This window comes from Amphiura filiformis, chromosome 13 (assembly GCF_039555335.1).
Source record: "Amphiura filiformis chromosome 13, Afil_fr2py, whole genome shotgun sequence".
NCBI classification, from domain to species: domain Eukaryota; kingdom Metazoa; phylum Echinodermata; class Ophiuroidea; order Amphilepidida; family Amphiuridae; genus Amphiura; species Amphiura filiformis.
The window spans coordinates 8868737-8886444 of NC_092640.1; the positions used below are offsets into that span (position 1 = coordinate 8868737).

Below are 17708 nucleotides of genomic sequence, written 5' to 3' on the forward strand. Positions count from 1 at the left end.
ACCAAATGCAAGTAGAAGCACCATTTAAGTAATGTGTATTTATCACAAATAACAGTTAACAGGATCGACCAAGGTGAAGACACAAATGAGTCCACCACAAGTTATGATGTGAAGTTAACAAGATAACAGTTGTGGAAGTAAATAAGTTGGAAAAAAGCATCATAGCAACGATGTTGATAGAGAAGCAGAAAGAAATCCAGTTTGAAATAGACACTGGAGCTTCCTGCAATGTTCTCAGCAAGAGTCATTTGAAAAACATTAAATACAAATTGAGAAGTCAGAAACCATCCTGAGGATGTATGATGGAAATCTTGTACGCCCGATTGGCAAAGCAAAGCTGAAGGGGATAAACCCGAAGAACCAGAGAAAATATCTCGCAGTGTTTGAAATTGTGAGCTCTGACAAATATGTACCGATTTTGGGACACAAAAGCCATGGATGATAGAAATTATATAGATGACAACATTGCTCAAGTGCAGACTGCAGCAGCACAAATACGGCCTCTGACAATACAACCACTGGAAGCAGGATATCCAGATGTATTTAATGGTCCTGGAAAATTACCTGGCAAGTATCATACAGCGATTGATAAAACAAACACACCAGTAGTCCATGCAGCACGGCGGGTACCAGTTGCAGTGAAAGAACAACTCAAGACAGATCTTGAGAACATGGTACAGCGCAAGATAATCATTCAAGAAACTGAGCCTACAGATTGGGTTTCAAGCATGGCAGCAGTCAGGAAACCATCAGGAAAATTGCGCATCTACATAGACCCGAAAGACTTGAATCGGGTCACAAAGAGAAGCCATTATCATATGACTACAATAGAAGAAATTCTTCCTGAACTCCATCAAGCAAAAGTATTCAGCGTACTTGACACAAAAAAATGGGTTTTGGCATGTTGAACTAGATGAAGTTAGTTCAAGGTTAACATGTTTCAATACTCCTTATGGCAGATATCGCTGGCTGCGCATGCCATTTGGGCTGAGAAGCGCACCAGAAGAGTACACGAGACACCAACAGCAAGCACTTGCAAGGCTGAAAGGAGTCGAGTCCACAGCAGATGATATTCTGATATTTGGAGTTGGAGACACAAAAGAAGAAGCAGTACAAAATCACAATGAGAATCAACAAAGACAAGGCCAAGCTTGGAATGGAAGAAGTACCATTCATTGGCCATATAATATCCAAAGATGGATTGAAACCTAATCCTCAGAAGATCCGAGCAGTTGGAGAGATGCCTCTACCAACATATGTCAAAGGAATACAGCGTTTACTGGGATTTGTAAACTCAATAAGTTCCTGCCACACTTGAGTGATCTCAGTGAGCCATTAAGAAAACTCACTGTGAAGAATGTACTATGGGAGTGGACAGATCACCACACCAACGCTGTAGACCAGATCACGGAAGTCGTGACAGCCCATCCAGTTCTACGCCACTTTGACAGTAGGAAAGACGTAACTTTGCAAGTTGACGCCTCGGAGACAGGTCTAGGTATGGATCCGGAGTGACCACAAATCTCTTGAAATCATACAGAAAACTGCTCCACAAAGCACATAAACGTCAACAGTGTACGTTTTAAAAGATGGGAACCTATGACTATGAAATTCAATACACACTGAGACGCTGGGCTAATAATCTAGAGATCCCTTGTTCGAATCACTGTCAATTTTTTTCTATTTTAAAATGTCATTACCATCGGAAAGGAAATTGTAAACAAAACGCAAAGTACGGAAACTAATCTTGGGACAGTACTTGAGGACCACGCACCATATTCGACCCCCTCCTCCCCCGTAACAATCCCTCATTTCAAATATATAGTTTTGGTTTCTCTTTTGTTCAGAAACCAAAAATCAAGGGATTAAAAAGTAGAGCTGATCTGGTCTGCAATCATAACACTATTATGCTGGGAGGACACAGTATAGGGTATATAACCAGAAGTATACAATAGCCTATTGTGCTAACATAATTATTATCATGATTGATATCGGAAATCTATCCCGCGGACGACAGTTGATGCTCTCTGTCGACGGTAGGTGGCATATTACACTCACGAGTTCTAGGCCTAGAAATCATATACATGCGCGTATATTGAAGGATGGGGTGGGGTGGGGGATTTGTTTGTTTGTATGAAACATAAACGATGCATGGAGATGATTTGATTATGAATTAGTTTATTATCCCCGGGAAGCACAACCCATACCGCTTTAAGAGGGGGCTCCCCTCCCTATATAATCACATCTTCCCTAAATTACCCCTTTCCCCTCCTCCTCCCCTACATTCGATATCTTCATCTCGAGCTCTCCTCCCCTTCTCTTTCACTTCCAATGCTCTCTCTCATATGTTTCTCTCTCTCCCGGCCCATATCCCCCTTGCCCTCCAACTCCCCCCCCACACACACACACACACACACACACACCCACACCCACATCACACAATCTCTTCTCCCCTCTATCTTCTACTTTTTGCAGTAAAATTGCTTCAGTAAAAGTCATTAGGTTATTAGAGGTCATATAATGGCCTTCCAGCGATTCTGGTACATGGGATTAAGGACATGAATCGATTTTGTTTATAGCACCTATACAATTACAATAGTGGCCCTTTTGTAATGTCGAATGCAAATATTTCGATGGTCTATATATTTTCACAGTGAAATCAGCTTAGGCTATTTCGTAGTCTCAAGTCAATGCTTTCAAACTAAATCAATGCTTTCAAATGTAGACTGCTTTGTTCGACTTCTCTGCTCGTGAATATTGCACTGCGAAATTTCTTTTGTATACTTAGATCAGGTAACTCGAAAATCCTGTAATTTTATTCGTCACACCACTTATAAGAAACTGAAACCAAAACCGAAACTACCTGTCACAAATGTTTAGTTTTAAACAAAAGGTAGAAACAATGAGTTCGATATCTTGTGATTCAAGTGGTTAGGCAGGACAATAGAAAACCACGTGACCAAAACCAAAACCAAAACTAAAACTCAATATTTGAAATGAGGCAGTGTTGATTTGGGTCTTATGAATAGCCTCCGTGTTCGGACTCTGCAATTTTGAATCCTAATTTGTTTGGTCACAGTAGCCTAATAGAACCCAACATTGATTGGTGGGGAAGGGGGAGGGGGAGGGATGGGGTGTTAGGAAAATGTTTAGGTTTGAGCACTTCCTTTGCATTCTTTATAAACAAGTAGTAACCTTCAAATTAAATGACGTTTAGTCAAGTGTTTGCTTAAACATTGATATGGAGGGGGGAAGGAATGTGAAACATTAATGTTACATTATTGTTTTGCCCGTCTTGCCCGCGTGTTATGTACAACCAGACGCGCGTTTTCTCGCTTCATAATACTTTGCAATGGTAGCCTGTTTTAACACACAGATGCATAGCGAAGCATATATAACTGTCTCTCTCGAGGACAACATTAGAACTTTTACAATGAAACAATTCCCAGTTCATTTCATTAAGATCCACGACATTCTCATCTATCAGGGGAAGTTCTTATACCCCAATACATGTGTACATTCATTGAACGACCTTTGAAGATTTGGGTACAAAAACTCCTACTCTGCAACTTGAGGTCAAATTTTGCACTATGATTATGTAATTGAGGTTATTGGACTGTGCCATTGGACGAGGCTCTTGTGGTCAATAGTGTTTGCTTTGAAAGGATACCTTACGTAACCAAATTAAATCGGCATACTCCCCTCAAACATGTTGAAGGACGAGCCATCATGCAGTTATTGTTAACTACATGTATGCACACAACACAGGGGCACTCACAATAGGCAATTGAACCCTACTGGTAGCGCTATGTTGTAGCTATACGGGTTGAACTAGTTAAGCAGTATACAGACTTTTTATTGTACGTACAATATTGTATGTACAATATGTACGTTATTTAATCTATTGCCATTCTATTTCCAGTAATGTTTAAGTTCTAACGAATGTTTGATGACGTAAAATCGATAATATATTTCTGCTAGATATTGTATGTAACATATTATCGATTTTTCGTCATCAAACATTCGTTAGAACTTAAACATTACTGGAAATAGAATGGCAATAGATAAATAACGTACATGATGAAGTGAAATTAAACTATTACTCAAAGCGGAAAATGAGCTCACCTGAGAGCTTTCGAAACGTAACACTGTTTCTTGTTCACTCGGTAAAGATGGACTGGTGAATGATGCTAGTTACTGGTCAGAGACCGTCGAACCGTGACGTGAGTCACGTGACATGCTCTGACGCAGTAAAAATGAAAAGAGAACATCATTAAAAACATATGTGCCAATTTTCAAAAAATGACCAAAAATCACTATACGCCACTATGGAATACAGCCGACGAATAGAGTTATTATCGATTGGATTAGTCGTCCGTAGCGGACAATTCGGTCGCTCATTGGATCAATATTATCAGGTGGTAATAAATTTGCATTGGACAATAGATTACTATTATAATGGTTTAGTACTGCATATATCGGTTTAATCTTCAATAAGCGGGTTTATGGCTGGAAAGGTCACGGTGAATTCGCCGTGGACGTAAGTGCACTATGTCCTCATGTATACAACATGTGTTCTCGGTTTAGCATTCCATGTAAGAAAGAAGAGGAACTGTTAATAATTTCATCTTGTTTCAAATGAAAATAACACCTTGTAACCCAGCACCGAGTTTTGGATAATCCATCCAGTACTCCAGAAATCTGATTTCTTTGTTTGAAAGTTAAAAGGCACTGAAACTTGATTAGCTAAGAGAAAAAGACTCTCGTAGAACAACAAAAATTAATGAATGGACAGGACTCTTATGTTCATATTGCTGCAAATACAACTTGATCAATATTAGTTGCAGCAACAAGATCTTCTCAAAATCGAAAGATGTGGTGATATTTGATTTAGGCGATTACATTTGGCAACTGGCAACCTGTTCTAAGATGGCGGCGCCCTGTGAATAAAAGCTGATTATTGCTACGTAGGTTGCAAGTGTTAGGAATCACTTATTTGCCTCCGAACCCCAGCTAAAGAATAAGACAGTCATGAAAGGATTCAATAGATAATCTTTGCCCCAATAATCCCAATATATTGTCAGAAACTGCTCCACGGAAAATGTATCATAAGAGACTCATAGTCGAAAACGAACAATAGATAAATGACTATCATTGAAGACTGCATATCAGGTACTGCTTCGGCTTATATACAAGATCTTGTCACACTTTATAATAATCCTGATTCATCCAGAAGCAGTCGCAGGCTTCGCTCATCATCTGACAAAACAAAGCTCTTTACAGTTCGCTCCAATAAAAGAGCCGGGGATTGCTGTTTCACCGTTTTCGGGCCCAGCTCGGGAACAAGCTCCCTGTTTATGTTAGAGAAACGGAATTTGTGGCTGCTTTTAAGCGGATTCTGAAGACATACCTTTTTCCTAATGTGTAATTTATTGTCGTTGTTTTTTTTTTAATTTCCAATATGTATTTTGTTTTGGAGCAAAAGCGCTGTGTTATTTGTAGAGTGCTAGAGAAATGTAATAATAATGTTTGCGCACTAAAAGCAGGCATTTTTGATTCACTGGTGCAAAAGGGTGTAAACTAAGATCATGTACCAGATACAGCTCTCGCAAGCATGAAAGTCTTACCGTTTTAAAATATAAGACATTTTTAACTAAAACGTCGATTTCTCAGAGTTCAATTTTGACAATATTGCACGATTTTTGTGACAAGTTAACTCGAAAAATATGCAAGCTAATGATTTTAGAGCACATCAAAGTCCAGAGAAGATTTCTCAGTTTTTCAAAGCATTTGTTTTAAACAAAAATATACACCATTATGTTCAATTTTTATTTTGCAGAATAGAGTGACAAAAATTGCTTTTTCACATGTTTTTTTAACAATATTTCGGAAAAACGAGACGAATTTCCAAAAAAAAATAGAAAACCTTCCTTGATTAAACGTTTCTAATTTACTAACAAAATATTGTCCTACCTGATTTTTCCTATTGAATTAAGTTATCCAATATCCAAAAAACAAAATTAGGAAAACAAGTGTACTTTTGTGATTTTTCCAAAAACTTATACTCTGGAAATAATGAAGTCGGAAAAGGGCCATGTTCTCTTCCATTACTGTGCCCTTAAATGTGCCAAAATTAGGTTAAATGTGGACTTTAGGCTACTACCATTTTATGCCTATTTCACACAGATTTGGTCGTACGGAATTTTGGTCATGAAAGGGTTAAAAAATGTCCACTTCAAAGAAGCCCCTCCCCTATAGGCTTTCTGAAACATTGCCCTTATGTCGGCTATCATCAATTTTGTCCCGATATTGTGCCAGAGCGCATATGATTATCAAGGTTTTTTTTATTCGTCCCAAGGCCTTTGACTCTCCTCTCGACTGATCAAAAATGGGTGAAAGTGATTACCACCTGTAAATAATTATTGTTTAGAGTCAAAAGTGGACCTTTTGGTTGAATGAAAAGCGCGCGTTCGCATTATTATTTTGTAAAAACGAGACCTAAATCCCCCCCCAAGTACCATTTTTAACAATTTTGAATGCCTTATCACCAAAAGGTAGGCCTAAACCTTTTGTCAATGTTTCTCACTTTTGGACCTTTTATTGTCACCATGCAATATCAAAAGTAGACCAATGTGAAGGGGTAAATATTACCCTCTCTGCATAGGATTTCTGAACTTACTTACAACGGAATTTTCTTACAACGGAATTTTCATCACATGCAAACTTGCCAGGAAGCCCCAGAAGCATATTAACATAGCCCCTGATTTTCAGCATGTTTTGATCCAATACTATATACATACCATTAACCATGTTAACCACCTTTAACTTTTTTTTGTTTTTTCGCATTTGATAGCCTACTGTCGAGCAGGTTACTATTCGCCCACAGGACACGCGCCTTGTAAAGCTTGTACACCTGGATACTACCAACCTGAAAAAAGTAAGACTAACTGTAAACCTTGTCCAGCTGGCAGCTATCAACCTGGCGAGGCGCAGACTGATTGTGTACTCTGCACAAAGGGTACCTTTCAAACGACTGCCGGTGAAAAGTCTTGTGAACGCTGCCCAGACAATAAACCCAGAACAGTACAGAAGGGATCCGACGCTATAACTGATTGCAGTACGTTAAAATAAATATTAATCAGCATTTTATACAGCACATTGTGAATCACAGATTCCTCAATGCCCTTTAAACTACTGTAAAACTGCCAAACTTTATCAATAAACAAAAAACAAAGAATCAAAACACGTTCGTTCGTTTCTTGATTGATATTGAAGAAATGTATTACGTTGAATTGAACAAAACTGAGGTATTTTGCTTGTTACCAGCATTTTGCTTGTTACAAGGATTATCATGGGTGAAACGATAAGAATTAATTATCTTATGATTAAATTTAAACCATATAATAACAATAAGCTTTATAAACACATTTTGAACCGTTACTTCAAGACAAAGTCTCGTTAATATTATATTCATAAAGGGTAATGCAGTATCCGTTACACTCAAATAATGTGTCCGAAGCAGTAAAACATATACAGGTAGTAACAAAACATTCTACAAAATAGTATTATTCAAACATGACACTTATTGATTGTATTGTATTGAACTTGGCCGTCGAGATAATTACTAAGTAATTTTGTTTCAATAAACTAGGTGGTCTACAAGCGCAGATATTGTCAATTGTGTAAAGAAGTCCCAAAACAGCTTGGGTCACTTTCTTGTCTTTGTGTAGCAAAATTGACTGAATTTAGTTGACTCATGAATAATCTGGTCTGTGCCCTTAAGATCGGTAATTTTAAACAATCGAGCATTTGAAGTGGTATTTTAATTATGATTTTGAAATAAACATCATATTTATTTACTAATGTCAATTAAGTGAAAGAAAAACATGAAAAACCAATTTGCTTTTGCTCTGAGATCTTTGACTATAAGGGACGCACCATTAGACTTCAAGGGGGTTAGGAAGTTGAGGTCGGGGCAAAAGAATTTACGCGATACAAACTTGATGTGCGAAATTGGCAAAAAGTGGCATAACTCGAGCGATTACGTGAAATCGGGCATGTCGTTTGAATCTGAACTAGAAAAGACAAAAAGTACAGTTTTTGTTAACCAAAATATTACTGATTCCACTGCAAATCACATTTACGCCAAGCCCCTTTTTATTTATTTTTTCTGAAAAGTAAAATTGCAATATTATTGCTAATCATGAAGGTCGATTTTACGTAATGCAGGCTGGGTATGCCCGAAAATGACAAAAGTGACCCAACTTGTTTTTTGAGCATAGCGTTTGATCCCGAACCATATAGTAAAGAAACCAAGTTAAGTTTTTCTGTTAGCCAAGATGTTACGGGTTCCACTGCATATACAGGTTTGACATTTAGTATGAAATAGTGTCCCTATCAACAAGTAATACCTATAAATATTTGGGCAAAAAAGTGATATTTGCTCTTAAAATAGTATTCTATTACCCCACGACCCATTATTCAAAATCGCGCACTGTGATTTGTTAAAACGCGTCACGTGAAAGACCATTAATTAGCATTAAAGTGGCCAGGGCAACGAACTTTATGTTCTTCTCGCATCACAGCAAAGCGCGATGCGCGATAATCACAACGATTACGAAATTATATAATTTATCATACATTTTGAGTTCGATTAATGAGTTAGAGGGTCACTTCCGGATAAAGGTCAACTGAGGTCAAATTTTAAAACAAACTTTAAATTCAACAAACAACGTGTCAAATTGCTCGTCTTTGCACATAGATTACCAATATGGTTAAATATTTTTAACATCTGCATTCAGGTATATTAAGCTTTTGCTTCAATCCGAGCGTAAGAAGACCGTAAGTCCAAAAATGATAAATCGATCAATATCGACCAATATTACAGATATTTACTTGATTGATATACAAATTATTATTCTTGCCTATACCCATGTACCTGAGAAGTATCAATATTATGGCTTTTTTGGTTTCCAAATTATCTTATTTTAAAAAGTTTAAACGATCATATCTCAAAATGCCAAAGATGGACTTGCGGTCTTCTTGCGGTCGGGTCTTCAAATGCAAATACTAAGTGTGGGGGTAATTTGATATCAAGATTTTATTCCATTATTCACCACACTTGACATTATATATTGTCTTATTTGTTTCATTATAGTCCAATAGTCGGATGAACGAATAAAAATGATAGTTCCAGAAACTCCGAGTCACTGGTCATCATGTTACAACAGGTAAAACGCTTCAAAATCATCTTGTGTTAACCATGGTCAGTGGTTCGACAGATTTTCAAACCTGAGATCCTCACAGCCAATCATGGAAAACATTACATTTGTTAACAATATGTTGTGTATTTAAATAGAGACGAATAGCTCTTCATCATTTTACAGCCTTCACAGCAATATATTACACATTTGTCAGCCTGCTACGATAATCGTAGTCACCCTAAGTCATCATTTTGTTCTTGTCCAAAAGATTGGTGAAAAAATATGTTTAAATATGCGTGCTTGAACCATATTTTGTACTTGTTCCCAAAGAAAAAAAGATAGGCAATTATCGTAGCAGGGTGACCATTATATCCTAAAAGAAGGCAAAAATAGAGCACATAGCATAGAATATGATAGTGTAGCCTGTTAATTCTGACAATATAGATGAGTTGACTTCTGACGTCAATGCCTGGCAGTATGCGCACGCATTATTACAATTCCCATTGTTTTTGTCTGGTAGTATGCGCACGCATCATATTTTGTTCAGAGCTCGTGTTTTTAAAACTCCCGCCACATCATAATAAGGCTATTGAACAGTATAGTGGTTGCATAGGGCGTGATAATAATTATACATAGGATTGTCTATATCATTTCAGTAAACGCTGGCGAAGTTACGTAATTAATCGGATTAATTACCATAGCGATAGGTGAAAACAATTTTGAACATATCGCGCTGCACTACAAGCAGGTTACACTCATCACCTGTGTATGTCTGCAATCATAGATTGAAAACAATACTGTATTAGCATGATATGGTTCAATGCAGAGGTACCGCGTTAACGTATTAGTGCAGCACGGTATATTCAAAAATTGTTTATATCTATTGCTATGGTAGTTAATCCGATTATTACGTAGCTTCGCGTATAATAATCTCGTAAAAACAACAAACGTTAAGTACAAAATATATCATCATTCTACGTTTATTACCACGTTTTAACTACCTATAAAAATTTTTTTTAAAGTGTAAATTATAATTTTAAGGTATCATGTAACAAGGATCATGTAACATAATTTTATTAAAATAATTCTTTCAATCGTCACAAAGTTTTTTAGTACAGGGCGCTCTGTGGAGATATTTGGGGTAGCATTTTGTCTTGCTACATTAGTTGAACCAATGATTTTGGCATCCTTACACCTCAAATGATAAAACTAGAATTGGTTCCATTTTTTCTATACCCCCTATGATTGCCACGACGGGTCGATGGTCAAAATGGAGGCCACAATGTAAAATTGTTCTATCATGTTGTAATATACCTCAAATTATTCCTCTCAATGTTAGGAACAAAAAAGTCAGTTGTATTTTGCACCAGGAGTTATAGAGTAAATTAGGTCAAATGTCAAATATCTCATGCACAGAGGCCAAATTTTCAAAATGCACCGATTCAATCGAGTTTTGTCTCAAATTACTCCACTCGACAAACGAAAAAAGGTTATGCATGTACATATTTCTATTGGACTTTGGCTGCATTAACTCTGAAATGGGATATGACAATGCAAAGTGCACCAAAATTATATATAAATTACGTATGTTTGAGATTTCTTAGGTTAAGGGGAGTAATTTTATACCAGTTCGATGAAATCGAACCATTTTTAAATTTTGGCCTATGTGTATAAAAGTTTTGACATTTGACCTATTCACCCTTATATAACTTCTGAACTAAGCACCGTAGAAAAATATGACAATTGACAATAATAGACTGTGATGAGATAAAAGGAACAATTTGAGATACACCTCAACATGATAGGACTATTTTGAAGTTTTAGCCCCACTGTGACCTACGCCCCTCGTGGAACCACAGGGGGCATAGGAAAAATGGAACCAATCAAATTTGTATTCATTTAGGTTTAAGGATGCCAAAAAGCATTGGTTCCACTAGTGTAGCAAAAGAAAATCCCAAACCCATAGCGCCCTGAACTATGTTATCCATTATTATACATAAGTAAAACTGTGGAATATACTTAGTAGAATAAAGACACCATACATAAAATATCAAATGCCTCACTTCATTAACCTGGTGCCTGAGAATCGTTTGACAGGATTTTCTCGTGATTACTACAGGGTGCCCCAGAATGATCTACAGTAAGCCAAAAAATTAAGGTACCAGTTGTGTTCACCTCTGTATATCCTAAATAAAGACAATATAAAATAAGCATCCAATACCTGTACCCTTTAGCTCTGATTTACGACCTTATTTGTTGAAATTGGTAGAGAATTAAAGAAACGGTGATCTAAAACCTAATGAAGAAACGAAATCAAAAGTTGCACATTTGTGTTCTAATCAATGGAAGCACAGCGCTAGTTTTAACATGATAATCAATAGAAGCGCGGCGCTTGTTCTCTTGTTTGCGAAAGCTTGGTCATGGCTTTGTGTACACATCAATAGGGCATGCAACTGAGCAAACTGCAACTTTTAGATTGCATCTTCCTTGGGTATTTAGAGCGTCGTGTTTTTATTTCTAGACCAATTACAACAAATGAGGTCTTAAATTCGAGCTAACAGATGCCGCTATTGGCTGCTGGTTCCAATTCTGACATATCTGTCTTTGGTTAGGGTATACAGCAGTGAACATAACTGGTACCTTAATTTTTTGGCTTACTGTATACCGGAAAAGTTGATTTTTGTATGTATGAATAACATCAAAAGCGATATTACGTATGAATGATTTGATCATCAATATAGCTGTTCCTTTAGAGTCAGATTTACGACTGGATGTTGGTGTATCTGATTTGCTGTTTGATGCTACCGCAGAAGAGTTATTACAAGCAGGCTTTGATGATCCAAACATACATTCACTATCATTGATATTCTCTGTAATGACATGTGTGTTCTGTTGCATTGAATAGTGATCTAGTGAATAGTCATCTTGTGAGTTTGATTCCTTAGCAGATACCCGTACAGTATCTCCTTCATAGGCTTGGTTTTCATAAACATGATCACCTTTTGTCACTTTCTTGTCCTGCATAACAAGATTTTTATTTAGTCTAGGCCTTAAAACAGCACCCGCCGCTATTAAATGGCTTATTATGCCAGAAAGAAGCAACATTGCTCCGCGCCATCCGTACGCATCGACAAGGGCATCGGTAAGTAAAGGGACAAAGATTTGACCGATTGCGCTTCCAGTGAATGCGACACTATTGGCTGCCGTGAAATGTTCGTCAAAGTATTCACGAATCATTGATATTGATGTACTGTAGACCAGCGCAAAGCCAAAGCCTGTCACACAGGAAGACAAAATTGATAATCATATATTAAGTATTTAAAACAGGAGTAAAAATTGACAAAACAACAAAACCTTGAGCTTTTTTAGTCAAGTTCTCGACGGTATCGTGTTTTTCTCTTCTACCCCTCATCACCGTTTGTTTGTCATGTTATATGATATGAACAAAGCATGATGTTTGTAATTGTAATAATATTGACAAACCGTAGGCTTACAGGTGTACCCGATCATGCCATTCAAAGTGCAGGTCCGTACTCTTTACAGAGCAATGAGTATGTGGACCTGCATTTTATTTTGACAGATATCATTGAGTCATTGAAGCAAGGGGCAATGTGTTACCCAGATGTGGAGTCAGTCTTATCTGATTATCATGTTCGGATATGGGTCTTCCCGTCAGTCCGAAACACCGTCAGTCCGAAAATTTAGGGTTAGGGATATAGGATTAGGATTACGGATAGGTTAGGGTTAGGGTTAGCTAAGGTTAGGGTTAGCGTTAGGGTTAGGGTTAGGGTTAGGGTTAGGGTTAGATTTTCGGTGTGACGGGGGTTCCGATTAACGGTGTTTCGGACTGATGGCGTGTCCCCGTTCGGATACGGGTAATTGTGGTCAAATGTTGACAGTTGGTAACAGGTGTCATCCAGAAGCAGAGTTGGGTTGAATCGGCCCCTTATTGGGATAAAACGCTGTAACTTAAATCCGTGGAGGTCTTAACAGGTGGTTATGGGGATGTACGGCAGATTTGGGCTGCTTTTTAGTGCTAGTATAAAGCCCGATCCTGACTCCACATCGCAAGGCGATGCGATGCTATAAAAACTGTAATCTGAGCCAGGTTTTTACGAGCTCAGCGTTGAAAATTCTCATCGCGCGGTGGACATTTCGGTCCGCGATGGAGTTGGACAATGTTCAACTTTTTCGCATCGCGCTGCGATATCGCAGCCGTGCACCCTTGTGATTGGCTGCTGTAAAATCAAGGTCGGTAGAATGGCCTGGAAAAGGAGATGTTTTCAAACATCGCAAGTTCATCGCACGATGATGCAAGTTTGAAAAGCATCGCAGCATCGCATCGCGCTGCGAAATGGAGTCAGGATCGGACTTAACTTTGGGTGTGGTTTTGTTTTGTTTTGTTTGGGGTTTTTTTTCCAAAATGTACACTTTAATTTGTTTTCCAATTTTACCACAATTTTGAACAGAAATAATCGCAAATTAGTATAATTTTGGGTCTATTTTGCGTCAAATTTAGTATATTGTTGGGTTCATGGATTCAAAATTTCAGGCCCACGTCCCAAATCAAAACCAAGGGCTCTGGGCAAGACCCATCCCGGCCAACGCGTGGTTTTGTCTGCCTCTTGATCTATGATTGCTGCCTCGTCCCAGTTGATAACATGGTTGCTGGCTGCGACGTGCTCAGTTATTGCCGATTTATGAATTTGGGATGTGGATGAAGCAAAATTTCTGTTCAAAATTGTGGTAAAAGAAGCCATATGGATCAGGAGCAGGGCAAAAACACAATGAACAAGGACGAGGGGGCATACAAATTGGACAGAATCTATGACCAGATCATCTCAAAACGGCAACCTACAAATGTGGCAACACCATCACAGCCACCAAGGACTGCCGACTTCTAGAAACACTACAGTCATTGCAGAGTGAACAAGGTTCTTGACAGGAACTGAAATATATCTAGTGAGTACTTTCATTTTTATTGGATCTGTACCAGAACTCATTTATTTAATATGAATACAAACCTGTTATAACTCCCCATGTTAAAATAATTCCCAGAATTGATTCCATAAACATGGTGGCAAACATTCCTATAGTCACAAACATGCCACCAGTCATTACTGTCAGACGGTACCTATCCTTGCAGCTAGGACACTGCCAAAAGGACCTGAAAGAAAACCAATTTTTAATGTTAAAGGATGAAATGGGCTATTGTAGTCTAAATCCTTACACCCCCTATGGAAGACGTGAGCTTAATCTACCACACAGGGGGTGTATAGATTACAAATTTGAAATTCACACTCCCTGTGATAAACGCATCATTTGATATGATTAGCTACAGCGGCAGTCACGTGACTCTGCGTCAACAAACCGCCGTCGGAAATACAAAAAGAATAGGGTATGGGTTTTGTAAAGGAGATCCTACGGCTTGATATAAGGGGTGCCATTTCCGTCCCATATACAGGATATACATGATTTTTCTTAGGAGGGAGAAAAACGCCAAAAACTTTCGTTTTGGTATATTATTGGCTATAATCAAGAACCCCAAGATCTATGGAAATATAAATGCAGTTATTGGTTCCTTGACTCGTCCAGTTTTATTTAAATGGCTCATTCACTTTTAATGAGGGAATCATCGAGTTAATGAGACAAATAAGAAATTGAAAACAATCCCGAACATAATAGAATGAAAAAAATCAACAATTGGTTGGTTGATTAATTTGGTCGTTGATTGCTTGATTGATTGCTTTTGATTACTTATACCAAATCAATGAAATCATCTTACTGAATATACCAAATATGACAATGCCAGTCGATACCAGTACACTTGCTTCAACCGATGTGGATCTGAATTCTCGTTGTCATTCGACGAATAAGAAAGTTTGAGATTGGAACCAACCCAATATTGAAAACATCGTCACAAAAACACTCGCCAAAATTACGTATCCCCACCCACCCTCCCCGGGTGGTTCGTTTCTTTCGTGGTCTGGTGCCTGCATGTGTGTACTAAGTTGTATACTTGATGTGTCTGCCATTTTAGTCAAAATTCCTTCTTTGGTTTAGTAACTTTAAACAACAAAATCTGGTTCATGGTCTAATCTAGTTGGTGGGTCAGACAGGTACGTTGTACCGGTGTGTTTTCTATGCCCTGGTATGATACGATCTTGATACAATATCAACTTATCAAGTAGGCTATATACCTATTCAAACTAAGCCGTGAACAAAATCCATTGCTTTTAAAAGTCTATATTTCTTTCCAGAATTACCATTTGCTAGCTTGTATTAGTCACCTGTACCATAGTCTTGCTATTCATGAAGAAGATTAATATCCTTGTACATTATGCCTTATCAGTTACTTGGTAATTGGTATAACTGATTTACTATAGAATAGTTCTTATACCATGCTATATTCTCTGACTATTGACCTACTTTTTCACATGCCGCAGTGTTGAGAAAATATTCGTGCCGGTTATATCCCAAACACCCACAGAGGTGATAGTTTACGGCGAGTTGTGTAATTATTACTTGATTTTGATATGTAAGTAATACGATAAAGTCGTCATAGGCAGTAATGTGTTTGTATTAAAAGAAATAACAAAAATAATTATTTAAGTAATAGAAATGCTATTTGGAAATTGCAGCAAGATTTACAGATGTTTTTATTTGAACAGTACCAGTTCACCAGTTTTGCTAGTTTTCCTAATCTTTGGGCTAAATTAATAGCATTGTGAAGGTCATATATATCATTTTATACTGTACTGACAGCTTCGGCATGTACTTAAATACAGCTTGTATGTGCATTGTGTTCAGTGTGTACTTAGGCTATTTACTTTTCAAATCTTGTGACAAATAGTGGTTGCTGATGCTTGTATAAGGTATTATAGACAAATTATTAGAATGCATGTGCACCAGTAGAAAACATATGAATGAATATTTTATTCCCTGGATTATTTTTGTTGGGACAAAATAATGATATAGTTTGACGCTTTGAAATACAGTTATGTTAATCATAATAAAGTTACAAAGTTAAAAAATAATATCGAAATATTGTAAAGTCAAACTTTTCCCTCATAAGTTGTATCAAAACAACATATTGAGGAAATTGATATGACAGATTTTTGTGGTTGTGGCGCCCTCTACGGAGGGGCCACATATAGGCATGTACTTTGTGAATAGCTTCTAATTTCACTCTTGCTAGATTTACTCCTTAATTGTTTTGCTAAAATTATGCCCAGCTCAGAAATAAAACCACAATATGCTAGGATTTTATTTTATTATTGTTTTCTGATATGCACGGGATAAAATGATGTGTGTATATTCTTTGTTTAAAATACAAAATTAATGGACTTATAAAAACACCAAATAACCCGTGACCTTTGTATGGTTTAAACCAGTTTACCGCCTCTTAGAACCCGATAGACGGTGACATTTGACCATTCTAATTATGTATGTTTTGAACATGTTTGCACATGAACTAGTTGTTTACAGTGTGAAGAATCTACAACATGCTCATCTATCAGGGCACAGTTCTTTAACCCCAATACATTTGTGCATTCATTGAATGACCTTTGAAAATGTGAGTACAAAAACTCATACTTTGCAAATTAAGGTCAAATTCTTGCTCTATGATTGTTTAATTGAGGTTATTGATAATATAGTGATTGCACACAGTGCACCTAATCCTTAAACCAACACCAATTAATTATAGTTGACCAACACATCCACTGACCAAACATGAAATCACTAATGGTTTATGTGCTTGAATACAGCTCAGTATCTTTGTGGTGACTATCTCTGATAAAAAACAAAACATTAATTAACGAAAATCAATCCTGGTCAGCAGAGAAAGGAATAAATTTGGAAGACATGACTGTGTTGAAGGTCAGAAGTTTATTTGCAAAAATAATATTTATTGTAATATGCCTAACTGCTGGGAAGGGTTCCTAGCAAGGTAAAGTGAAAGAAACCCCAATGGCTATTTTGTCTGTTTAAAATAGAGTTCTATGGCCGACTTAAAGTCATAATTATGACGTAATTTTGTTATTTATTAATTAATTTTTAGCAGAATTAATAACATAAAAATGGGCTGTGCCCGTTTCATGAAGAATAACGATCGATCTTACCCTTAATTTAACAGGCCTGTCAATTTCTTGGTATTGTTTGATATGAAAGGAGGGTATGATTGTTTTGTATTAGTTTAAGTATTTCCTAGCCTCTCTTAGCCACATGGTTGGCTACAAAAGACACAGAGTAGCCTATACCTTATAAACTGGCATGAGTGCGCCGACCCCAAGTTTTCAACATTTCAGGATTGTTTCTGGACGGAGGTCGGGTGAAAAACGAAATTACGTTTACATGACTTTGTCGAAATTCGTCGTGTGACAAGAATGAGTGTATAGATGACTAGGGGAAGCTTACTTATTTGTGTCTTCTAGTTATCCATCATATACCCTAGGCCCTGATAACGAAATTCAACAATATTCAATATCCAAAGCAATATCCTCA

At 37.3% G+C, this 17708-nt stretch overlaps 1 protein-coding gene across 1 annotated transcript in view; it reads left to right on the top strand.

Annotated features, from left to right (window-relative positions):
• The window catches only part of LOC140167960 (uncharacterized), a 35982-nt gene extending 24597 nt beyond the window's left edge, over positions 1-11385 (top strand). The window contains exons 4-5 of the mRNA XM_072191246.1: positions 6854-7117; positions 9158-11385. Of these exons, the coding sequence (XP_072047347.1) occupies positions 6854-7117; positions 9158-9165 (272 nt within the window). The 3' untranslated portion in view covers positions 9166-11385. The remainder of the gene's footprint in view (positions 1-6853; positions 7118-9157) is intronic.
• Positions 11386-17708: the final 6323 nt, after the last annotated feature.